Consider the following 26,816-nt stretch of genomic DNA (forward strand, 5'->3'; position numbering starts at 1 on the left):
CAACTCCTAAATAACTGGTTTGTAAATAATGTAATACATAATTTAGAAATTATTAACTGATCATTAATAAAGTATGTCTATTAATTATTTATAAATGATTAATTAACTATTTACTAATGCTTAACTAATTATTCATAGCATGCAGTTATTATGAAGTGTTACCGGATATTCTGCATGACCATATTTTACATCCCTTAATCCATCCCAATGCCTAAACTTAACAACTATCACCTTACTAACTATTAATAAGCAGTAATTATGAGTTTATTGAAAAGTCATGGAATAATTAGTTAATAGTGAGAATTGGACCCTAATCTAAACCCTTTTTTATTTATTTATTTTTTTAAATTTCTTCTTTTAGAAGTACTGTTCAGATTGGACTTTTTCTTCTGTATCCTGGATTTTGGATGCATGCATACCACTCATACATCTTGCTATGTGGATGTATAATGCTGTCCTCTACTTTTCTTCACTCACTGAGATGGAACTGTGTCCTTTCCAGGCGTCCAATGTGAATGAGGCGGCTGTCTAGACGTTGCCCTGCCGCCCTTATCCTTTGAATAGTAATGACCTGTCAGATAGAACTCAAGAATAAAGAATTCATAGATTAAGCAGCAGAGCTAATCCAGACTCACACAAATCCATCTTCCTTAACGTCTTTTTGCCTTCCTCACAGGGGCTTTTTTATTTTACACATGCACACCACCATTAATAGTTGCACATTTATCAAGCTACACTATTAGACTCATTTTGCAAACTCAACAACGTTTTTTTTTTTTTTTGGTTATTCAAATGTCTGTCCTCTGCAGTGTTCGCAGTTCATTTATTCAGGGTATTTTTTTTTCCCCATTCTCACTCAATTTAAATGACGCTGCTTTATTCTGCTTTAAGATATCTACTTTTTTGCCTTATTGGTCCATGATGGCCTCATTTGATACAGATTGTTTATAGCTTTACAGCAATAAACAGGAAATGCATGATCAATGATATTAACAGAATTATCAGCAGCTCTAGACAATATAGTGTCATTATTAAGTTGGAGTCAGTTCATTGTTGATTCAGTTCAGTTCAGTTCAATAACTGTGTAAAGTACATTATGAAATGAGTTCATTTCATCTATAAAGCAGCTCTGGGTAACAGTGATGTCATCATCCAGCTCAGACTCAGTTCTCATCCAATAGTGTCAGTGCAGTCAAATCAATAATATTACTGAACTTAGCCAAAGGCAAAGTGGCAAGGAAACCAAACCAAAAAAAAAAAAAACCTTTGGAGAATCCAGGCTCAATCGCCAGTTCTCCTCTGACCAAATGAACAAACATGATGTGATTATGATTCCAGGCTGCATCGCAAGTCAGATTGTGAAATGATATCATTCAGAATATTTCATCCAGTTCCTTCGGCTTGAAGATCGCGGGTACATCATGCCGGCATATGACTATGTAGGGGGAACCATTTTACCAGGTTTTCGGGAAACAATCGTGACTCTCTAGTTAATTTCTATAATGCATCATTAAGTGGTTAAGCAGTGAGTTGCATCGTTGTACGGGAAACTAGAGCTATTGTGCCAAATGCAGCAGACAGGAATTTTTTTTTACATGATTGTAAAATCCCTCCATATTCTTAACCACTGGTAAAACATCTACTATAAAATAATGAATTATTTGCCGTTTAAATGTTTCTTGCACAAATATAAGCAGAATACTACTTTAGAACGGCTGTCAATTGAGAAAGATATTCTTTGGAACCAGATGGTAGTTACATCATCTAACAGCAGAGGCTAAAAGGGCCGTACTAACCAGCCACCGTTGACCCCTCGGCTGCTGAAGAGTTCTTTAGCTTACTAATGTGTAATACCTTTAGCTTACTCATTCCACTCTCAGTGGATCTGTTGGAGTTTGAATTAAAGGATTGTATTTTGATCTCCAGTCTAATTGCCTCTCTGACACGGTGTGCCAGCAGAATAAACACTGTTCTTTACCCATTCTTTTCTTTTCCTTTTGTCTTATTTTATTTTTCAAATGCTGTTCTGAACCTGATGTTCATTTAAAGTGGTGTGGCATGCGGAATAATTAATTTTATTATTGTTTATATGTAAATAAAAACTGTGGCACTAGAAAAATTTACTAAAATGCTATTTAAAATCAGAAAAAGTCAAGTTCAGCACCCTTATTTATATAGTGCTTTTTACAATACAATTTTTTTTCAAAGCAGCTTTACAGTGATAACCGGAAAATAATGCAACAAAGTTTGTTTCCAGAAGAAAATAGCGCCACAGTCCAGCTTAAGTAAGTTCAGTGATGGTTCATTTTTGTTTTAAAAAAGTTATTCATTTAGTTTATATTTTATATATAGCCGCTCTGGAGAAAACAGTGATGTCATCGTCCAGCTCAGTTCAGTTCTCATACAATGGTGTCACTGCAGGCAATAATATTGTTGAATATTAAATATACAAAATATTAAAAATACACTTCTCTTTAGGTCAAACTGCATTGAAACATACAGTGCTCTTGTGGACAGGAGCAGGGACGATCTGTTAGGTTTTTAAGTTCATCAGTTTTGGCTAGAGTCCGCCAAGCCACATTGACCTCTGTAGCATCCCTAGCAAGGTAGCGTCTGCTGCGTGTCACCTGACCCAGATAAGAGATGCTAACTCCTGCTGCCTCTCTAACCTTCACATATTCTGAACACACACACTTGCACACAAACACACACTTTCATAGTCCTTCAAGCTACATTACAACACCTGCAGCCTCCCTGGGGACTCCCCTACAGGACTGTCTGACCCCTTTTTCTCCTCTAACCACACATCAAGGGACGAGTTCATTCACGTATTGTTGTTGTTTTCATCCGCAGGAGATGTTCACACCTGAGTGTAAATTCAAGGAGTCTGTGTTTGAGAACTACTACGTTATCTACTCGTCCACCATGTACCGTCAACAGGAGTCGGGTCGAGCCTGGTTCCTGGGCCTCACCAAGGAGGGTCAGGTCATGAAAGGGAATCGAGTAAAGAAAACTAAGCCCTCCTCACACTTTGTACCAAGACCCATTGAAGGTAGTGTTTTTAGTGTTTTAGTGTGTTTCCAGCATTCAAGAACCCTGTTATGGTATTCAGTACCAAAATAAATATTAAAACATGACCAAATGAAAAAGAATGTGATAAAATGTATTATATACCGTGTGTAGATTGTATAGAGAGGGACTAAGGGTACTTCGCTATATTGACGAACTTGGAACTCCATTGGTTTCATATGCATGCCTCATGCGTCAGGTCAAGATGCATTTAATTATTTGCATGCATTTGTAAAAGTAGAAATTATTTTCATATATATTTATACTTGTATAGATTTTTTTGTGCATCTAACCACACCCTACCCTAAACCTAACCGCTAATGATACATCAATATAAAACTCGTAACAAGTACAGGTACAGTATAATACTGTAAAAAATGGACAGTACTGTATATAATTTACAAACAACTGATGTTGCATTCCAAGTCTTCTGAAGCCATACTATCTTTATGTGAGGAACAGAGTAAAAAACAGACAAATTGTATGTCACGAGACACACGAGACCCAATGGCATTTCACAATTAAAGCTGATGAATATGTTGTGTTTGGAGTGTTATAGCAGATTAAGATGTTGACTAGCTTGTTCAATCTTGAACAATGACTAAAACTTTGTATTACACTGTAAAAAAGAATACATTGATTTTATTGATATCTAATCAATAAAATTGAGGCAACAGATTACAAGCAATATTATTAATTAAATTTAACAAATTAGAATTGAGTAATAATTAATCAAATTAATTCCTTAAAAGTTAACCATTTAAAATGAGTAAAATTTACAAAATATCTTTTATTGCCAACATTGAAGACACCTGGTGTTAACAAGCAGAATCACTGAAGGAGAAAACCATAATTAAAGTCACCATTGTGGAGATCAGTGTGTGTTTTAGTTGGGCTCTTGACCCTTAAATTATTAACTTTAAGTTTTGTTTGGCTGCTGTACATGAGTTATAACAGCCAGATGAACAAATAGAAAAGGTGATCTGATGGTGGTGGTGGTTGTGTTTTAACATAATCATTATTTTACAATCATTTGACCTGAATCACTGAACTCATATCCTTTTATTTAGTTCAACTAAAGCTATACTTAAGTATATTTGATTGTGCTGAAATGGAACTATTGAAAGTATACTTTAGGTACACTTTAAATATCTTACATTTAAAGACTGATACAGAGATCAAACTACTAATAGTGATATTAAAATGCATTTAAGGCCTAGTAATTAAGAGATGTGCATTGTGCTATAAAGAAATACTCCAAATAAAGTTTAATTATAATATTTATATTAGTATAAAGCGTAATGTCAAGTAAATATGTTAATGGTTTTTTGTACTATATAAATGCATTTTTACGGAAGCGTATTGCATTCACTTGAGGAAAAATAATCTACTCTGTTTTTATGAATTAACGAGTTAATTATCTCAGAATTACGAGATAATTTTTCATGAATAAAAAGTTTTTGCTCTGTTTTTTTCTGAATGAATGACTTAATTATCTCAAAATTATGAGATAATTTTTCTTGAAATAAAATGTATTTGCTCTGTTTTTCTGAATTATTGAGTTAATTATCTCAGAATTATGTGATCATTTTTCATAAAAAAAATATTTTGATCTGTTTTTCTGAATTAACGAGTTAATTATCTCAGAATTACGAGATAATTTTTAATGAATAAAAGTTTTTGCTCTGTTTTTCTGAATTATTGAGTTAATTATCTCAGAATTATGAGATAATTTTTAATGAATAAAAGTTTTTGCTCTGTTTTTCTGAATTATTGAGTTAATTATCTCAGAATTATGAGATAATTAAATAATTAAGTCAAATTTTTTATGAAAAATGATCTCATAATTCTGAGATAATTAACTCAATAATTCAGAAAAACAGAGCAAAAACTTTTTATTAATGAAAAATTATCTCGTAATTCTGAGATAATTAACTCGTTAATTCAGAAAAACAGAGCAAAAACTTTTTTTCATGAAAAATTATCTCGTAATTCTGAGATAATTAACTCGTTAATTCATAAAAACAGAGTAGATTATTTTTCCTCAAGTGAATGCAATACGCTTCCGTACATTTTAAATACATTTTGGTATAGTATTTTTTAGCTAGGAAAATTGGAGTGGAAAATTTTCCAAGTTTGTCAATATAGCGATGCCTAGATGAAACTTTAGCATAATAATAATAACAGTGATACTTCAGTTTTTGACACTTTGGCAGTAAGTACGGGTGAAAAGTGGGTGTTACATACCAGAATGGAGCCAGATGGTTTGAGACAAGGGGCAAAAAACTAAGAGGGCTAGAAAAATGGCAGAAAGAAAAATTGTTACACAAAATAGTTACGCAACAAGACAAACCATTTTTTCTTTGGAATTACATGCACTGATGAATCGCACACAGCAATACCAACATAAAGCAAGCAAATATGTTCAGCTTTGATTTCATTTTCACTTTAACCTTTAATATTCATGCATTTTTTAAATAAATCAAAAATCTACAATGCAAAGCTAAAAAGTATGTCAGTCTATAGATTGTCTCATTACTCATAATGATCGCAGTCAAAAGTAATGGGTATTAATCTCTTGATGTGTTTGCATATTGCAGTTTGCATGTATAGAGAGCCTTCACTGCATGAGATTGAAGAGAAGCAACGCTCCAGGAAAAGCTCAGGAACCCCAACGATGAACGGAGGTAAAGCGGTCAACCAGGACTCCACATAGCAGGGCTTAAACACAGGAGGCAGAGCAGCCCCTTCCCCTCGCCCTCGCCTCCAACCACGGGGATCTACAACAAGATGACAAACTGAACTCTTGCCTGAGAAAACTTCTAGAAGAACAGCAGAGGCTAAAAGGGCCGTACTTTTAAAAAGGGGGGGGGGGGGGGGGGGGGGATAAATAAATATTCCAATCAGGAGTTGAACTCACATTTTATGCAAAAAAAAAGTTTAATGGGCAGTCATTTGGTTCACAACAATAGTAATATTCTTTGTTTGGGGTTTATGCTGTGAGAAATGAGCTTTAAAATGTTCTCATGTGTTCATTTTCATGTGAATGCTCTTCATGCTTTACTTTCATCAAGAAAAATGAGAACTTTTCTCTCTTTGCTCAATGCTCATTGCTATTGATTCTGTTTGTGGATATTATACAGATTTGAACAAGGTTTTCTGTTTTCTTTTATTGATTTTTTTTCCTTTTTTTTATTTATTATTATTATTATTATTATTACCCAAGAGGCGAATGCACTTTGTGACTCCAGATTGCTGGAATGTCTGGAGGGTGAATGTAGAATGTATGCTCTGTTACTTCAGAAGCTTTTGGGGGTGGTCTTGGATCGTTTCGTTGCCTATTCATTTTGGTAAGAGATAATATCCATGCAACACTTTCTTCAAAAATCTTGGCCGCCTTGGGGCACATACGTCCAGCACAGGTACACTGTATGTGTGTATGTTTGTGTGTCCGTGGCACTGCTCACCATCTCTAAACTGCGACTTGGTTTCAGCTGGAGTGCGACGCTCTTTATTACGATGGACAGCTAAGCTTTAGATGGAAAGTAGGCGATTTCCTGTGAATTATTCTCAAATTTCCTTGCACCCAAGCAAACTTAAGTATTATATTTAGCTCAAAGTATGACAAGCAACTCAGGAAGCTCTAGTCTTAGAAGTGTGACCCTGACACCAGCCCTGTCCAGTAAAAAAAAGCACAAAGAAGGCCAGTTTATTGCCCCTTTATGGGTTTGGAAGTCGGCCTGGACAGGGTGGGTGGATTGTGGACTATAGGAGGAGCCTGGCATTCATAAGTCTTCCAGTATAAATGGCATGAGAGCTGTGCCCAAGTATGCAGCAACAAAATGCAGAGACTTAAACGCATGAGTCCTCAGAAAAGTGTGTTTATAGTTAAGTGAGAAATTGTCAAATGAATAACATGTATGTGACAAAGAGTGTAAAAAAAAACAGACACCCAGTGCAAAGATTGTCCAGATCAAATGAGTTTCCAGACAAGAAAACACTGTAATGGGAGTGTGTCCTTTCGCTGTGTACAAACAGAACTCTTTATTTTTCATGTTTGCAGATGTTTTCACCTAAATGAAACACTATCATATATGCATTATGAATAATGAGATGTATAAAATATGCATTGATATTATAAAGCAGAATGAAATTAGGATTGTTTAAGAATAAAAGTATGATATTTAAAGCTTTCAGCCCTGTGTCACTGCATAGCTTATTTTCCAATGATTCTCTTGAGCAACTTTACTCAAGTACGTGCATTACAGTAACTGCATTTAATGTAGCACAGAGGCAGAATAAATGCATTTACACAGGTATAATAATGTTATGATGATTGGCACTTCCCAAACAGAGTACAAAATTTGCCTGAAATTATTCTTCAAACATTAAAATGGACATGAAATGTCTGTAAAATGGTCAGTATTTTAGTATTTTATTTTGATACAGTACTTTTATTTTCATTTTTTTATAAATTAAATTATTTTTTATTTTATTTTTATACAGTATTCAGTATTTTACTGAAATGTTATGGTCAGTAAAATTTACATGATTAACTTCAAAATGTGCCTATCAAATTAAATAATGTACAGGCTTTTTATTTTATTTTTAAATTATAGGAGGTTTGAATGTGTAGACTTGGAATTAAGCCTCTTTCCCTGTTATTATTTTATTCACGGAACCGGACACCAGTTATCTTGCCAAGAAAAATCTTTATTCGTCAGCATAGGAGAGAAACTTGAGAAGATTATTCGGGCCAGGTCTATGTGTTCCCGATGTTTCTCTGCCGTATACAGTAAGATTGAGCTTATATACACCACTGAGCGACTTTCAACTTCCTTGTAAGGTAGAAAAACATTTTGCTTATGTTTAAAAATGGAACGTATATCTCATGCTTACCATGTGTACAATCCACTTTCCATTTTAAGAAACTATTTCTCAGTGTATACATTCGTGGTACATTTTCATCAGTTGAAAAACATTCCTTTCCTTGTAAAGAACATGCCAATTGTACACATTTAATGTATCATCATCATTGGAACATCTCTGCTCAGTGAACGTTGCATTGCACACATTCCTCTAAGCAAAACTCTCCCAGCTCCCCTCCTTGTGTCTAAAATATGATCCTTAAACACGTGTCCATGCAATCTATAGTCTAACTCATGCATTTTAAACTTCATAGGATAATACAACTGATTATGAATACTATGAAAGAATAATACTACAGATACATAATATTAAATAATGAAATTATATTAAAAGATTAAATTTTAGTCTTCAGTATGGAAGCTTGTTTCCGCCACAGAATGAAAAATAAAAAAGGTACGACTTTTTATCTCATAATTATGACTTTTTTTCACAATTGCGAGTTTACATCTCGCAATTCTGACTTTTTATCTCAGAACTTTATATTTGCGACTTTTTTATAATTGCAACTTTATATCACACAATTGCGACTTTATATAACGCAATTGTGACTTTATATCATGCAATTCTGACTTTATAACACGTATTTGAAACTTTATATCACGCAATTGCGAGTTTATATCACACAATTCTGACTTTATATCACACAATTGTGAGTATATCTCGCAATTCTGACTTTATATCATGCAATTGTGAGTTTATATCTCACAATTCTGACTTTATAACACCAATTGCGAGTTTATATCACGCAATTCTGACTTTATAACACAAACTGCAAGTTTATATCACGTAATTCTGACTTTATATCACGCAATTGCGAGTTTATATCTTGCAATTCTGACTTTATAACATGCAATTGCGAGTTTATATCTCACAATTCTGACTTCATAACACGCAATTGCGACTTTATATCTTGCAATTGTTAGATGAAAAGTCACAATTATCAATTTTATCATTTAACTTTAATTATATTAAATGTTTTATTCTGTGGCGGAAACAAGCTTCCATAGGTTTGCCATCAAACCTTTGTTTATCATTTTTGTGATATGGTATTTTCCAGCAATAAACATAAACATTTCTGCCTAATTGTTTTGGGGCTATAGCAGGTTTGAGACCAAATGTTGATTTATAGTTGCTCAGAAGCTTATTTTCATGTATTTTTTTTTTTTTTTTTTTTTCTTACAGTGACTTGGGTAACAGGATTGAATGGCTGAGTTTGAAGAATGCATTAAACACAACTTTTTTATAAAATTTTATTTAAAAGTTTATAGACTTGTCAGCCCAGCATTCTATGTCTGGTTCATTCGATAAATAATAGATATCAACTAAATCCATTTGATTTGTGCCTTTAATACTGGGACACAATTTGTAAAAGATGTCAAATATAGATAAATGAAATTATGGATGAAAAATATGACATTGAAAAATACAAATTTGAAATGATAAATGATAAAAGTTACAATAACAAAGGACTGTCAAATCACCTTTATTTACGGAGTCAAATCACCTTTATTTATATAGCGCTTTTTACAAAACAGATTGTATCGAAGCAGCTTCACAGTGAAAACATGAAAATAATACAACAAAGTTTGTTTCTAGAAGAAAATTACATCATCGTCCACCTTAAGTAAGGCAGATCAATAATATTGTTGAATATTAAATGTCCCCAACTAAGCAAGCCAAAAGCCAAGGCAACAGTGGCAAGGAACCAAAACTCCATCAGGTGACAGAATGGAGAAAAAAGGCGCAGGTCCACCATCTGATCTGGATACGGCCAGGATCCGGCTGACTTCAGTAAACAGGGGAGGGACTGGTTGACACTTCAGGACTGCGTTCTCATCATGTCCAGGTGCAGATCCTTCATCAGATCTGGATACGGCCTGGATCTGGCGGACTGCGGTAAACCTCGGATAAACAGAGAGACTAATATTAGCGTAGATGCCATCCTTCTTATGATGTAACAAGTACATCAGGATTTATGGGGATTGTTCTGACCTAAACTATGCAGCCTAACATTGAATTATAGAAGTCTATAATGTGTTATATGCTAGGCCAAAGAGATGTGTTTTTAGTCTAGATTTGAACTGACAGAGTGTGTCTGCTTCCCGGACAATGTTAGGAAGATTGTTCCAAAGTTTTGGTGCTAAATAGGAAAAAGATCTACCGCCGTCAGTCGATTTTGATATTCTAGGTATTATCAACTGGCCGGAATTTTGAGATTGCAATAGACGTGAAGGACTATAATGCGTTAAGAGCTCGCTCAAGTACTGGGGAGCTAAACCATTTAGTGCTTTGTAAGTAATCAGCAATATTTTAAAGTTTATACAATGTTTAATAGGGAGCCAATGCAGTGTTGACAGAACGGGGCTGATATGGTCATACTTCCTGGTTCTGGTAAGAACTCGAGCTGCTGCATTTTGGACCAGCTGTAGTTTGTTTATTAAGCGTGCAGTGCAACCACCCATAATAGCATTACAATAATCTAGCCTTGATGTCATAAACGCATGAACTAATTGTTCTGCATTTTTCATTGAGAGCATATGACATAATTTAGATATATTTTTAAGATGAAAAAATGCAGTTTTAAAGATGCTAGATGTGACTTTCAAATAAAAGATTGGTATCAAATATCAAGTTAGACAGTATTCTAGATTATTACGTGAGGAAGTTTTTTGTCCAATAATTAGAATCTCAATTTTTTTCAGAATTAAGTAGTAGGAAGTTGCTAGTCATCCAGTTTTTTTATATCACACTGTTAACCCTTGCTGTAAAAAATGCCAAATTCTGACAATATCATACCATTTTCCATTAAAACAGTAATATACCGTAGAAAACAAAAATAGACTACAAGAATATACTGTGAATTAACAGCACTCAACGGCTGTTTTCCCAATCACACCCTATACCCTCATTCACTGTTCCCTACATTAGTTCACTAATATAGTCCACTTAACAGAGTGAATGAAAAGAAGTAAGTGAATTGAGACACTGATGAACACCTGATAAGCAGAATCACTGCAGGACAGAGAAACAAGAACAGAAAAAAGAGAAACACAAGAACTACAATTTACTTCCAGCAACACCTGAGTATGAAAACAGTTTACAAACCAGTTTAACATTATTTCTTTCGTACAAAAGTTATTGTTGAGAATTAACAGATATTTAGTTGATGTTTTATTGAAAATAATAAAGTTATCACCATGATGGAGATCAGTATTTGCTTTAGTTGGGCTCTTCACCCTTGACTTTATAATATTAGTCTCTCTCTGGCTGCTGTAACTCTGAGTTTATAAAACACATTTGCTATGGCAAGAAAAAGTCAAGAGGAAGATGATCAGGTGTTTTTGACTGTTGTGATGATTACATAATTGTCCTGGACATGTCTGATTCTCTGATTGCATTCACTATATAAGCTTTGAATTTATGGGTATTTCATATTTATCGTGTATCTGTTAATCTACAACAGTAAATATTTCTGTAACCAGTTATTCTGAAGGATATTGAAATCCTATAGTGCTTTAAAACACTCCTGGTTATCTCAGACACACACAGACATCAACAATCAGCACATGAATCTCAACAATGGTGACAATCAAAGGTCTCATGTCACAATGCATGCTGGGTTTCAGGATAGTATAATAGTATATAGTATACACGCGCTTTTAGCCAGAACTGCAGCGGGCGCATGCGAAGCAGACCCAGCTGAAGCACTGGAGATGCTGAAGCCATGAGACCCAGCATCTTCTGAAACTTTTTGAGCGGGACTAAAGTGCCGTGGCGAAAAGTTTTCATCATGCGCTGAATACTCAGTCTGCGCTGTGGCGACAGTTGTGCTGTCATAGACAGCGAGTCCAGTTCTGTACCCAGAAAAGATATTGTCTGACTGGGAGACAGCGAACTCTTCGCCCAATTGACTTTGAGACCTAGATTCTCGAGGTGATCGAGTAATATGGTCCTGTGTTCTATGAGCTCTGAGTGTGATCGAGCTAGAACCAGCCAATCGTCCAAATAATTCAGAACTCGTATGCCCCGGAGTTTCAGGGGTGCGAGCGCTGCATCCATGCACATCGTGAATGTACGAGGTGCTAGGGACAGGCCAAACGGCAGGACTGTGTATTGATATGCCTGGCCCTCGAAGGCGAATCTCAAAAATCGCCTGTGACGTGACGTTATTGGTATTTGGAAATAAGCGTCTTTCAGATCTATTGACATAAACCAGTCCCCTTGGCGAATTTGCGAGAGGATTTTCTTGGTTGTGAGCATTCTGAACCGTCGTTTCAGAAGTGCTTTGTTCAGCTGTCTTAGATCTAAAATGGGTCTTTTTTGGGTACCAGAAAATATCTGCTGTACATGCCCCCTTCGCTTTGAGCTTGTGATACGGGTTCTATAGCCCCTTTGCTCAATAGTTTCGCTATTTCGGCTCGAAGTAGGTGTGCTACTTCCTTTTCCACCGTAGTTTCGGTTCGCGCCGCATGACATCGCGGGCGTCGAACGAACTGTAGCGAATAGCCTCTTTTTATAATGTTCAGCACCCACTCTGATATCCCGGGAAGCTTTGCCCATGCGTTCACGTGAGTAGCTAGGGGTAGAATGATATCTGGGTATCTGGATATCTGGTCGCGACCTAGTGGCGAGCGGAGAGCACCGGTGTGCTGTAACATACACTCCGTGCTTGCAGCGTGTGAGGCCGGGGGCGCGCTGATAACAGCGGGCAGCCTGCCCGTGCTCTGCTCTCCTATAGCGGTACACTGAGAGAGAGAGAGCGGGGCGAACCCCGTAGGGTTTATCATGTCTATGAGCAAATGAGGGCGCGGGACAGCGGACCCATTCATAACGCTGAAAACACCGTCTGCTTGGGCAGACTGTATGTGCGTTGGTTTCGTTTTTACAGAAACCGTGAGACATGCAGTGTGTAGTGTTTGTGGGCACTGGGTCGTGGGCACATTCACTACATCTAGTGCACAATCGACGTGAGTCGATTTTATTTGTGCGAGCCGTGTGTGGCGGGCTGTGCTTGTGTGTAGGAATGAGCACTGGGCAGTGGGCATTTTTACTACACTCATAACACCATCGGCCGTGGCCGGAATACCAGAAAATACACTCTTTATGGGATTTATCTGGGTCGCCGTAAAAACGGCGTTTGTGTGCAGGCAAGCGGGCTGTATTACCGACTTGTTTACTGCAGAATACACTGGAACAGTCGCAATTACTGGAACTGAACGAGCGAGAAGTTTCGGTGGAAGTCCGGCCGCGGCGGGACTTGAACACCGTCGTTTCCCTAGGCTGGCTAGGAAGACTTTGAGGCCTCGGGCTTTATCTCAATCTTCGGCCGGGGCCCACGCGGAGGGGGGCGGCGGCCGGTGGAGTGAGAGCGCGGTCTCTGGTCCCAGGTCTGACGGCGCTGTGAAGCAGCGGCAGTCGGCGGGGGTTGCGGCTCGGAGCTGCGAGCAGACGGCTGTTTAGAGCGACCTGCTGCGGAGCTGGAGCGCTTGGGCAGAAAATGCTTCATGGCCTGCGATGTCTTCTGTACCTCAGCGAATCTGTCTGTGAAGTCTCTGACAGAAGATCCGAAGAGGCCAGCGGGAGAGACGGGGGCGTCGACGAACGCGGAGCGCTCCGAGTCCGACATCTCAGAAAGCGTGAGCCAGAGGTGTCTCTCAGCCACAGTGAGAGAGGCCATGTTCCGCCCTATGGCCTGTGCGGCGGATTTAGTGGTGCGAAGGGCGAGATCCGTCTCGCTCCTCAAATCCGGCAGGCTAACAGCTTCCGGTCCTTCCTCGTCCATCTTACGGAGAAGGTTGGCCTGGAAGATCTGTAGTATGGCCATGGAGTGTAGCGCAGAGACAGCGTGCCCGGCGGCGACTTCTTCATGAAGCTCAGGAAGAAAAGGCGCTGGTCTCGAAGGCGGCGAAGCACGGTCCCCTTGCAGAAAACAGCCGTCCAGTCGGTTGTGTGCAGGCTCCTGGGGCATCGACCACTCAAGTAGTAGTAGTAGTAGTAGTAGTAGTAGTAGTAGTAGTAGTAGCTTTATTGTCACTTAGTCACAAGTACCAGCGAAATTAGCCATCAACCTGTCCATACAGACATACATACAATATGACAAGGGGGTAGACAGGACAGGAAGACAGAGCATTGAGGAAAAAAATACAGCATAACATGAGGAGAGGTGAGGAGAAAAAAAGGCAACCCCCAGACTATGCTCCTATAAGGAGTACAGTTTGGGAACAGTAAAAAACACCTCAGCAACCCCATACACAAAAGAATTGTATTTGAAATATATTTTCTGGATATGTTTTGGAATATATGCAAATATTTGAAATTGGCCCAATAAATATATTTCATACTTATATTTCATATATTTTTGTTATATTTCAGAATATATTTCAATGTATTTGGAATATATGCCACATATATTTTTGACACTTTTGGGGACCCGTACAGAAAAAAATACATTGAAATATATTCTGAAATATAACAAAAATATATGAAATATAAGTATGAAATATATTTATTGGGCCAATTTCAAATATGTGCATATATTCCAAAACATATCCAGAAAATATATTTCTTTTGTGTATGGGACATTAGCACATAATCAGTACACAACATGAACACACAAGACTTGCAACAGGGGAGGGCAGTGGGGGATGGAGGTAACCCAAGGCCGAGGCTCGCGACGGCCTGCTCGAGCAGACGCATGAGCTCTGCTTCAATGTTGGCTCTTTTCCCAGAGGGCCGGTGAGAAGAAGGTGCGAGATCCGCAGAGCTCGACCAGTCCTCACTGCCCGACGCTAGGAGAGAGCAACTGTCGTCCTCCACACACACGGCTTCCTCGTAGTCTCCTATGGCGAAAGCAGTGGCAGAGGCAGTGGCAGCGGTGGCAGTGAGAGACTCGGGTGAAGCAGGCGGCGAAGCTGGCGGGCGCACCGGCGAGCTTTCGCGGGTTGGAGGTGGTTCCGGGACCCGCTGAGCGCGGCGCTTTTTACGGCGCGGCAATGCAGCGGGCGAAGGTGCAGTCTCGGAGAAAAATGACAGGTGAGTCCGCAGAGTCACCATGGGCATTAGCTCGCAATGAGGGCAGCCGCCTTCAGCGAGCGCGAGAGCTGCATGACACCCTCACCCAGGCAGGAAACACAGATGACATGGTGGTCCCTGTCGCTGAGTGGAGCTCGGCATGAGCCACAGGATGTGCGAGGCATCTTGAGAAAGACGCTCGGCTCTTTTAGATAGGGAGTGTGTGGCGGCGAGCACACACAGCAGAGAAAAGGATATAGACGCCGGAAAGCGTGAGCAGGAACGGCGACTGAAGGCGGCGATTTGTCGACCAGCGGCTTCAGGTGCAAAGGCTCGTCCCGCAGAAGGCTTATCAGACGGCACGGCTTCTTCCTCTCGGGATCCAGCGATGCGTGAGCTTCGCTTGAAGAGATGAAAAATCAGCTAGACCAGCCTCCCGAGGCTATATTTATAGCCCAAGGCCCCGACCGTTTCGGCGGGACGTGACGCAGTGGGCGCGAAGCGCCCTCATTGGATCTGACGTCATGAGGGGTCTCTCTCGATAGGCTGGTGCAGTTGCCGCAGAGCAGCCAATGGGCGCGCGAGCCGTCTCGCCCATGTCTGCATGCTGCTGCAACGTGTTTTACAATATTACAAAATTAAGGATAATTTTTGGCTTCAATATCTCGTGGAAAAGAGTTTTTCCCCTAGCGTAAGCTATTACGCAGTACGAGAGAACCTCTCGTAAGAGAACTAATGCCATGCTTCCTAATGATATCTCCCAAGGGTAGCATGTACAGAGTGAACAGCAACGGTCCTAGCACTGAGCCTTGTGGTACACCATACTGAACTTGTAATCGATAAGACATCTCTTCATTTACTGCTACAAACTGATAACGGTCAGATAAGTATGATTTAAACCATGCTAATGCAATACCACTAATGCCAACATAATTTTCGAGTCTATTTAAAAGAATGTTGAGGTCGATAGTGTCAAATGCAGCACTAACATTGAGTAACACTAATAGAGAGATACAACCACGATTGGATGATAAGAGCAAATCATTTGTGACTCTAATGAGAGCAGTCTAGATCCTGACTGGAAATCCTCACAGATAACATTTCTTTCCAAAAAGGAACATAGTTGTGAAGATACTGCCTTTTCTAGTACTTTTGACAGAAAAGGTAGATTCGAGATCGGCCTGTAATTTACTAATTCTGTAGGATCAAGTTGCGTTTTTTTAACAAGCGATTTAATCATAGCCAGCTTAAAAGTTTACAAATCCTAAAGACAAAGATGAATTAATGATATTAAGAAGAGGATCTATGACCTCTGGAAGCATCTCTTTCAGTAGCTTAGTCGGTATAGGGTCTAACATACATGTTGTCGATTTAGATGATTTAACGAGTTTAGACAATTCTTCCTCTCCTATAGCAATGAATGAATCGAATTTTTCCGTAGGGAGACTACAATGCACTGCCTGATGCTATACTGCAGTAGACGGTTTCATAGTTATAATTTTCTCCCTGATATTATCAATATTATAAGTGAAGAAGTTCATAAAGTCATTACTGCTGTGCTGCTTGGAAACTTCTGGGCTTAAAGCTTTATTTTTCATTAGTTTAGCCACTGTTTCAAATAAATACCTTGGGTTTAGGGAATTTTCTTCTAATAGGGTTGAAAAATTACCAGATCTAGCAGCTTTTAAGGCCTCTCTGTATGCAATCGAGCTCTCTTTTCATGTGAAATACCTCTAGGTTTGTTTTCTTCCAGTTGCGCTCCATTTTTCTGGCCGCTCTCTTAAGGGCCTGAGTGTGCTCGTTGTACCACGGCGTTGGACTATTTTCTTTAATCTTCTTTAAGCGCAACGGAGCAACTGTGTCTAAAGTGCTGGAAGAGAGAGAGTTTCTGTCGCAATATCGAGTTATTCTAATCTATCTGAAGTAAATGAAGAGAGGTGAGTCAGAGATCCGTGCATAAATAATTTAGTACGGCTTTTAATGTGGCATTGTGTCTCTACACAGAATTTGAAGTTGGCACATAGTCTCCTCAGAGCAATCTTCACTCCTTACAACAGTCAAATGACTGATAATGATTTATCTGATTGGAGGCAAGTCCAGGTATGGGTAAATCATATCAGCCTGAAAGTTAAAACACTCAGGCAGCAATCCAACTTGACATTTTAGGATTGCACTTCTCTGGGCTTAATTCTACTCGTTGTCATGGAAACAGACTTTCCCTACTGTCTGTAAGGAGAACGAAGAGGAGGAGATGGAGGGGGAGGAGGGCTGCAGAGGATTTATTATTTTCTTTTTCTGGAGAACAGATTGAGATTGTGTTTGAGATTGTTTCTCTCTTTGTCTTTTTAAAGTCACATACATATGGTAACATAGCAGTGATGTACAATTACAAGTCTCTGAGGAGTGTGTGCGTGTGTGTGTGTGTGTGTGTGTGTGTGTGTGTGTGTGGGTGTGGGTGTTGTTGTTGTTGTTGTTGTGTGAAAGATACTGAGAGGAAGGAAATCATTACCAGTAGACAGCTAGAAGAAGCACCTTAATTAGGCTTTAAGAATTGAAAATTCCCTCATCAAGGACATTTATAAAATTGATGACTACCTAACATTTCATGTCATTTGGCTCTCTCTTTTTTTGTCGTGTAAACTTCTCACAGAATTCTGTAAACAGTCTTTGACATTTTTTATCCATAATACCTGTGAGTAACGTAACTGCAAAGCCACGCTGAGCTAAGTTGAACTGGTTCTGTCAGTGCCGTAGGATCATACAGGATCCTGTGTACCCTAAAGCCAATGACTTGTGTGAAAAACTGCCTGCCTGTAAAACCCCTCCTTTCTTGAAGAATATTGATCTGATTAAATCTACTGCAGCTGTAAACATTCACTCTGCTATTCCATTCTGTCATTCTCGCATTGATCCGCCATCTTTCTCGGTTTTATTTTAGCGCTCATCTTAACTGATTCTGATGTTTGGTTAGAGATTTTAATCTTAAGGGATTGATTGGTTTTGGGGCAATCAATGGGGCAGGACGGCCCTTGCAGACCTGGAACATCAAGTTCTTCATTAAGAAATAATTGGTCTTCTTTCAATGAACATGATTGGCCTTGTCTCTTAGATCTTCAATCCAACAGAGCATCAAAGATTTGATTATGTTGGGTTATGTTTTTTTCAGTGATAAAGCCATAATAATGAGCTGCTGGTAGAATTCATTAGAAATAACATGATGAAAAACATGACATTATTTTTCATGAAATGTTTTTAGCTTTTTAAAATAGCTTTTGAATTATGGAGAACTGTGACGTTTTATCTGTTTCAAACAAACACAAACAGCTATACAAACAAATGTAAACTCTCATTCCTTTTCTTTATATTTGACAACAGTCATACTGACAGCATTAGATGTGCAAATCTGCTGCAATTCAGTTGTCAGTTGTTAAATAGTATTAAAAAGAATAATTTCTTAATTTATTCAACAAACTAGAATTAATTTGAACCCTTTCCACATTTTAACAGTGGAAAGATCATGTGGGCATCGGTACACAACCCTAAAGGAAAAAAATATTTATTTCCATATATATATATATATATATATATATATATATATATATATATATATATACTGTATATATATATATATATATGATCAATATATTACATGGTGTAAATATACTGAAAAATATATTAAATACATTGCATTCATATAATGTGTTATATATTACAATATATTGAATAATACACAAGGAATTGCCGCTTCTCATATATTGAAAAATATATTTACAATATACTGTATTTACACTGTAAAAGGTCATTAGATGAGTATACTTCAAAAACATGTGGAAAAAGGAGGTTTTACTCAAAGATGCTAAACAAAGACAAAAATGTGTTGGGACAATGACAGACTGTGCATTTATTTGTATTTATTAAACTGAAAATACTTTGCACATGTCAAACTTAACAGAATATATATATTTTTTTTATTTTTTTAACAATGCAATAGATTATTGCATTTTAAATGAAGCAGCATCCAGCATATTCTCAATGGTTCTGGATCTTCTCCTGGACTGAAGCACAGGCTCTACTCTTCAACACAATGGTGACCCCTAAAACTCAGACAACAGAAACCCTTAAAATCCTTAAATCCCAACAGAATATTAAACACTAACAGATCTCTCAAGATCTCAGCAGAGGCTGCATTAAAACATTAAACACCAAAGACAGCATTACCAGCTTCACTTGTAAACTAACCAGATTGACTTTATTTATGTCATACGTCTACAGAAGTTCTTATTTAAAATGAACAGGTTTAGATGTTGATGATTTATTTAAAATAATATAATTTCAGTCCATGATGGAGATCAGTGTTTGCTTTAGTTGGGCAGTTTCACTCTTCACTGTCTGCTGTGTTTTAGGACACTGTCTTTATTGGCTAAAAAGAGCCAAGAAAAATGCTGGATATGATCTGATGGGTATTTGTTCACTGATCTCATCCTGAATTGTATTGGTGTACAAAAGTATTCTCAGATTATAAAATTAGAAACCCTACAAAATAATAATAAATTCATGAAAAACTCATGCTAAAGAGTCGAGTCAAAAGCCCAACTAAAACAAACACTGATCTCCATAATGGTGACTCTAAAGTTATATTTTTTCAATAAATCATCAACATCTAAACCTCTGTTAATTTTCATCAAGACCTTCTGTAGATGTATAACAGAATATAGTCGATCTGGTTAGTAACAAGTGAAGCTGGTAATGCTGTTTTTGTTGTTTAACCCTTGCAAGATCTATTAGTGTTTAATGTTCTTTTGGGATTTAAAGGGTTTCTGTTGTCTGAGTTTTGTGGGTCACCATTGTTTTGAAGAGAAGAGTCAGTGCTTTAGTCCAGCAGAAGACCAAGAAACATTGTTTATATGTTGCAGGTTGCTTTATTTAAAATGCAGAGATCTACTGCAGTCATTTCTATTAACTTTGTATGTTGATGTTTTTATTTAAAACATTTTAAGTTAAGTTTCTTTTTAATAAATACAATTTAATCCACACTGTCAATCATTGTCCTGACACTCTTTATGTGTTTTTATAGTAGAAACGTATGACTTTGAGTAAAACATCCAATTTAAGGCAGTCATTTTCCATGTTTTGATATACTCAACTAATTACATTTTACAGAGTAAATATATTGTAAATACATTTTTCAATATATGAAAAGCGGCAATTCCTTATGTATTATTCAATATATTGTAATATATAACACAATTATATTAACACAATATATTATTTCATATATATTTTTCAGTATATTTACACCATATAATATATTGATCATAAATATATGGAAATATATTTTTGTTCCTTAAGAGAATGCAAGCTGGAATCGACTTTACATACTTGAATCCCACATCTCACAACACCAAGAGTCTGGAGCATGTTCACAACAGAAATTATGCATTTTAGCCCAATCCATAAATACATTTTTGCAATGATGCACTCTTATTTTAAGCTATACAAGTTGAATCCAAGTTTAGTAAATAAATAAAGTAAATAAATAAAACTTCGGATCATCCACCTCTGCAAAACCCTCTAGCACTGAAGGTTAGTATTGCAATTTATCTCTTCCTCGTCTCAACAGCTCAAGAGCAAAGCAAATTGATCCATTACCCATTCTGCAAGAACAACGTCTGTGTCCTTCCTAAGAGGAATTGCCTTATTGAAAGGCATTTTCTATATTTTGCTTCATGCAGGCATTTTTGACTTAACAGAATGTCTTGCCCTGTGAGTTTAACTAAGACTTCAGTATCTGCCGACATGCTCACATATTTCCTCTGATAGACAGACTATGAACGAACTCTAAGGGCCCTATCTTGCACCCAGCGCAATTGACTTTGTACACCGACGCATGTATCATTCCTATTTTGCACCCGCGCAAAGCGGACTTTTCCCTCCACAGATGCACGTCGGTTAACTAAGAAATACACTTGCGCTCCCCGCGGCGGTTCAGCGCAAAGAGGAGGCGTGTTCCGGCGCAAACGTTCCCTCATGCTATTTTACAGGTTTAGAAAACAATTGCGCCACTGACCGAAAAAAAGTTTAAAGTCAGTGGCGCGTTGCGCATGTTATGCTATTTTAAGGGCGCATGCTTGGCCTTAATCAATGTAGCGTGTGCACAACGCGCATACACTTTGATTCTCTCATCTACACACAGCAGTTATTTTTGCAAATCATACATTATTACGATAGATAGATAGATAGATAGATAGATAGATAGATAGATAGATAGATAGATAGATAGATAGATAGATAGATAGATAGACATTTTATTATAAAAGCATACATCTAGCTTACACATTTACCCAAATTGTCATACGCCTGTTTAACCGAAGTTAATTTGGGTGTGTTTCTCCATCCCCAACGTCCCTGACGAGAACGTCGGTCTCCTCGGCCTTGAACCGCTCCTGTCGTGCGCCTGGCAAATCCGCATTATAATAGGAATCCGCTTTAGAACAAGCGCGCCTGCTCTTAAAGGGAATGTGAGATGTCGCTCTCATTGGTTTATTTCACGTTACGCCCAAACCACACCTATGAATAATGAAGCTACTTCAGACCAACCCCTTTTAGATTTGCGCCAGGCGCAAGAGTCATTTATCCCGCCGGGAAAATAGCAACAGCGCCAAGACCCGCCCACAAAGTTACTTGCGCTTTGCGCTTTGCGCTTTGACACTTGCGTTTCAGATCGTTAAAATAGGGCCCATAAACTATGTTTGTGTAATGCAATAAATTGTGAAACAGTGGAGTGACTCAAATCATACTGAAAAAGCTGTAATAAACCAAACAAGTTCGAGAATGAGAAACATTTAAAGGGATGTCAAAAACAGCCTACAGAAGCTATAGAAGATCATTTTAAGTAGATTTACCTCCTCTGATATAGTAAAGTTGGTAACACTTTACAATGAGGCTCAGTTTGTTAACATCAGTTAACAAATTAGATAGCATGAGCTAACAATGAACAATTTGTTATACTAACACTGTAATTTGCTCTGGCCCCCTTCATGTTCGCCGGAGTGATGAGATACTTAGTAGTCGGTCCTCACTCAATGGCTGGCTGTCTAAGTGGTGTCCGCAAAATAATATAGGGTTCATAGACAATTGGAAAAAATTTTGGGGCAGACCTGACCTGTTGAAAAGAGATGGTATTCATCCCTCTTGGGATGGTGCCGCTCTTCTCTCTAGTAATATGACACAGTCTTAGAGCTCAAACCTTAATTGGGGCTCAGGTCATGAAGCAGACAGACTGGCTAAACTGATGTCTGCTAGCTGTCTCATGTCACCAAGGTCAGATAAATCCCATCACACAGAGACTCTTTCACCTAGATATCATCATGTCTGTTCCCCGAATTAGGACATACAAAAAACTCCCAAACCCATTTAAGGGTAAAAATTTAACCGATGTTCAACAAAAAATAAATAGATATAATACAGATGAACAAATGATAAAGCTTGGGTTGCTGAATATTTGATCCCTTACTTCAAAAGCACTTATTGTTAATGATATGATAACATGATTATAACCTAGACGTGTTGTGTCTGACAGAAACCTGGTTAAAACCAGCCAATTACATTACTTTAAATGAGTCCACCCCCCAAGATTACTGTTATAAAAATGAGCCACGTCTGAAAGGAAAAGGGGGTGGTGTTGCTGTAATATATAGTGAAGGGGGTGGATTGGAATCCACTGCTGGTTCAATGTATATGTAATGAGTGATTATCATCAAGGTATTAATCATTATTTTTCCTTCTAAATATCACATGAGTTGAATGACTTCTCTGGAGATTTTATTTTGTTATTGAAGTTACCAGTGTGATTACTGAAATGTTATTTTCATGTATTCATGTATGTCAGTATTTGATATTTGAATATAGTAACAGTGCTTGCCTATTTATCCCGGCTTCCAGAAATTAAATAGGATCACCATAATGGTGTCTTAAAAAAAAATATTTTCTCCTTTGGTGATTCAGCTTGTTAACATCAGGTGTCTTCAATAATGATCAATCATCACTCAATGAATCACTTAATTAGCTCATTAACTTTAACATTCATATTTTAACACTTTAACACTCTTGAGTCTGGAGCCATATAAAGTCCTAGGAGAGTTCATTAACAGTGGAGTTTTTGCTGTGCACTGGATTATTTGTTTTGGTTGAATGTAAAAATATTAATTTTAGGATAATTGAACTTAATTAACTTAATTGTTTTGGACAAAAGACTGTTAACCTTATTCAACTAAAAGGCATTGGATTAACCTTATGTAATTAACTTAAGTTAATTGAAATAAATAATGTTACATAAATCCAACGTAACCTAGTTACGTGGAACCTGTTGACATAAAAAGTTAAAAAGCCAACATAGCATTTTTTAGAGTGTATGTTCATTTTTAGAAAGAAATGGTATCTGCGAGGATTTCCAGTCAGGATTTAGACCGTACCATAGTACTAAGACTATTCTCATTAGAGTTGCAAATGATTTGCTCTTATCATCCGATCGTGGTTGTATCTCTCTAGTGTTACTTGATCTTAGTGCTGCATTTGATACCATTGACCACAACATTCTTTTAAATAGACTCGAAAATTATGTTTGCATATGTTGGCATTAGTGGAATTGCATTAGCATGGTTTAAATCATACTTATCTGACGTTATCAGTTTGTAGCAGTAAATGAAGAGATGTCTTATCGATCACAAGTTCAGTATGGTGTACCACAAGGCTCAGTACTAGGACCGTTGCTGTTCACTCTGTACATGCTACCCTTGGGAGATATCATTAGGAAGCATGGGATTAGTTTTCACTCTTCACACCCCGACGAAACTTGCCAATTCAAGAAATTAAGGGAATGCATAGCTGATATAAAAATTTGGATGACTAGCAATTTCCTGTTACTTCATTCTGATAAAACAGAGTTTCCAATGATTGGACCAAAAACCTCTGCACGCACTAACCTAGAATACTGTCTAACAATTGATGGCTGCTCTGTCAAATCTTCGTCGTCAGTTAGGAACCTGGGTGTGCTCTTTGATACCAATATTTCATTTGAAAGCCACGTTTCTAGCATCTGTAAAACCGCATACTTAAAAATATATGTAAATTACAACATATGCTTTCAATGAAAAATGTGGAACAGTTAGTTCATGCGTTCATGACCTCAAGGCTAGATTATTGTAATGCTCTTATGGGTGGTTGCCCTGCACGCATAATAAACAAACTACAGCTGGTCAAAAACGCAGCAGCTCGAGTTCTTACTAGAACCTGGAAGTATGACTATATTAGCCCTGTTCTGTTAACACTGCATTGGCTCCCTATTAAACATCATATACATTTTCAAATATTGCTGATTACTTACAAAGTACTAAATAGCTCCCCAGTACTTGAGCGAGCTCTTAGCGCACATACACTCCCTTCTATAGTCTACAGTCCTTCACGTCTATTGCGATCTCAAAACTCTGGCCAGTTGATAATACCTAGAATATCAAAATCGACTACTGGTGGTAGATCCTTTTCCTATTTAGCATCTAAACTCTGGAACAGTCTTCCTAGCATTGTCCGGGAAGCAGACACACTCTGTCAGTTTAAATCTAGACTAAAAACACATCTCTTTAACCTGGCATACACAAAATTATACTTTCCTATTATTCAAATCAGTTAAATGATTATTAGGCTGCATAAATTAGGTCAACCGGAACCGGGAACACTTCCTATAACACCCGATGTAATCGTTACATCATAAGAAGAATGGCATCTACGTTAATGTTAGTCTTTCTGCTTATTCCGAGGTTTACTGTAATCAGCCAGATCTGGGCCGTATCCAGACCAAATGGTGGACCTGCGCCTGGACACAACCACAATGCATCCCTGAAGTGTCAGCAGAGATTGTGTCAACTAGACTCTCCCCTGTGAAGGCTTCATCGGCATGACAGCGGACAGCCATCGGCACTGATCCTCAACAAACCCGTCTCCATACCGGCGTGACTCCAATCTTCAACCAAATGGAACTGGATAATATTCTTATTGTTCCAAACCAATCTGACTTCTGACCTGTAATGCTGCCTGAATAATCATACACTGTTTGTTCAATGGCCAGAGGAGAACTGGCCCCCGACTGAGCCTGGGTTCTCCCAAAGTTTTTTTCTCCATTCTGCCACCTGATGGAGTTTTGGTTCCTTGCCACTGTCGCCTTTTTTCACCTTTGTTGCCATTGACTTGGTTTGCTTAGTTAGGGAAATTAAATTTAACATTTAATTTAATATTCAACAATAATATTGATCTGCCTGCATTGACACTATTATACAAGAACTGAACTGGACGATGACATCGCGGTTTACTCCAGAGCGGATATATATATATACTGAACAACTTTTTTTAAACAAAAATAAAACATCACTGATCTTACTTAAGCTGGAATGTGATGCTATTTTCTTCTGGAAACAAACTTTGTTGCATTATTTACCTGCTTTCTCTGTAAAGCTACTTTGAAACAATCTGTATTGTAAAAAGCGCTATAATAAATGTGAATAAAACAAAACCTAAAAACCTATAATTCTAGGTTAAAATGACTTTCTACTTATAATAATGTATTTTTAATATTTCAATTTAATAAATTAACAGTAGTTAAATGCTGTAAGATTATTTTTTTCTTGTGTTAACAAATTGAACCTTATTTTAAGGTGTTACATAAAAAAACGTATGATTACAATATGATTTTTTTTTTGCATTGTCATAATCACAAACTGCCTGTTTTTGTTTCATTTTCATGAACTTTATATTTGCTTTTATCAGTCACCATTGTTCCAGTTTCCCGCTCCTCTCTTGTTACCATGGTTTCTGATTAATGAGTCATCACCTGTTCATCATTTGAGTTCAATCACCATGTGTATTTAAGTTCTTCCTTTTATTCAGTTGTTGAACTGTAAAAAAAAAAAAAAACCTAATTTTACAGAAAATTACTGTGATTTTTTGACGTGCATTTTCTTTCATTTTAGATTGTACTCAAAACTCTGTAAAATTAAAAATAATATCTGTGAATTAAAAAATCAGCTGTAATGTTAGGTATTGTGACATGAATGAAAAATTGCAGTAATTCACATTTTTTTATACAGAAAATGTACTGTATTTTTCATACAGTATTTTTTTCTGTTTTCTTAAATTACATAAAAATGTATGTAAAATGACATATATAATCCGTAATTAAACAGTAACAATACAGTTTAATGATAAAACGGCCGAATGACTGGCAGCCAGAGAAAAACTAATGTTAAAAACTGAAGGGTCAAAAGCCCAACTAAAGCAAACACTGTGTCACGGTTCATGAATTCACTGCTTTCTTCATGTCTCGTGTATTTGTTGTTCTGTGTGTGTGGGTGTGTGTGAGTGGGCGTGGCTGCTCATTTCTGCTGATCAGCGCGCCAGCTGATCTTATTCCCCTCACCAGCTGCTGCCAATTCACTCGCCTATATAGACTCATCGCACTCTCCTTTCTTTGTCAGATCGTTGTTTTTGGTGTCTTCAGTGTGTCGTTGTGTACCATTCCAGTCCTGTCCTGATCCTGTTCCTGATCCTGTTCCTGTTCGGTGTTTTCGTGGAGTTCGTCGCGTTGGATGTTCACTTCACTGGATTCACCGTCACCTGTCTTCACCTTCACGCTGACCATCTAGTCCCTGTGCCACCAGCCCACCCGCGAATTGTGCCTTGAGTCTTTCTGACCTTCAATAAAAGAGTACTTGCATATTTGCTTCCGCTTCGTGAATTATGACAGAACGATCTGACCAAGC

General features: G+C 37.7%; 1 protein-coding gene across 4 annotated transcripts in view; it reads left to right on the top strand.

The window, feature by feature from the left end:
• Nucleotides 1-5,896, top strand: part of fgf12a (fibroblast growth factor 12a) — a 74,291-nt gene extending 68,395 nt beyond the window's left edge. For all 4 annotated transcript variants that reach the window (XM_084411574.1, XM_084411573.1, XM_084411571.1 and 1 more), the window contains 2 exons: nt 2,854-3,052; nt 5,670-5,896. In XM_084411574.1, the coding sequence (XP_084267700.1) occupies nt 2,854-3,052; nt 5,670-5,785 (315 nt within the window). In that variant the 3' untranslated portion in view covers nt 5,786-5,896. The remainder of the gene's footprint in view (nt 1-2,853; nt 3,053-5,669) is intronic.
• Nucleotides 5,897-26,816: the final 20,920 nt, after the last annotated feature.

The sequence above is a fragment of the Rutilus rutilus genome (assembly GCF_951802725.1).
Source record: "Rutilus rutilus genome assembly, chromosome: 6".
In the NCBI taxonomy this organism is placed as follows: Eukaryota; Metazoa; Chordata; class Actinopteri; order Cypriniformes; family Leuciscidae; genus Rutilus; species Rutilus rutilus.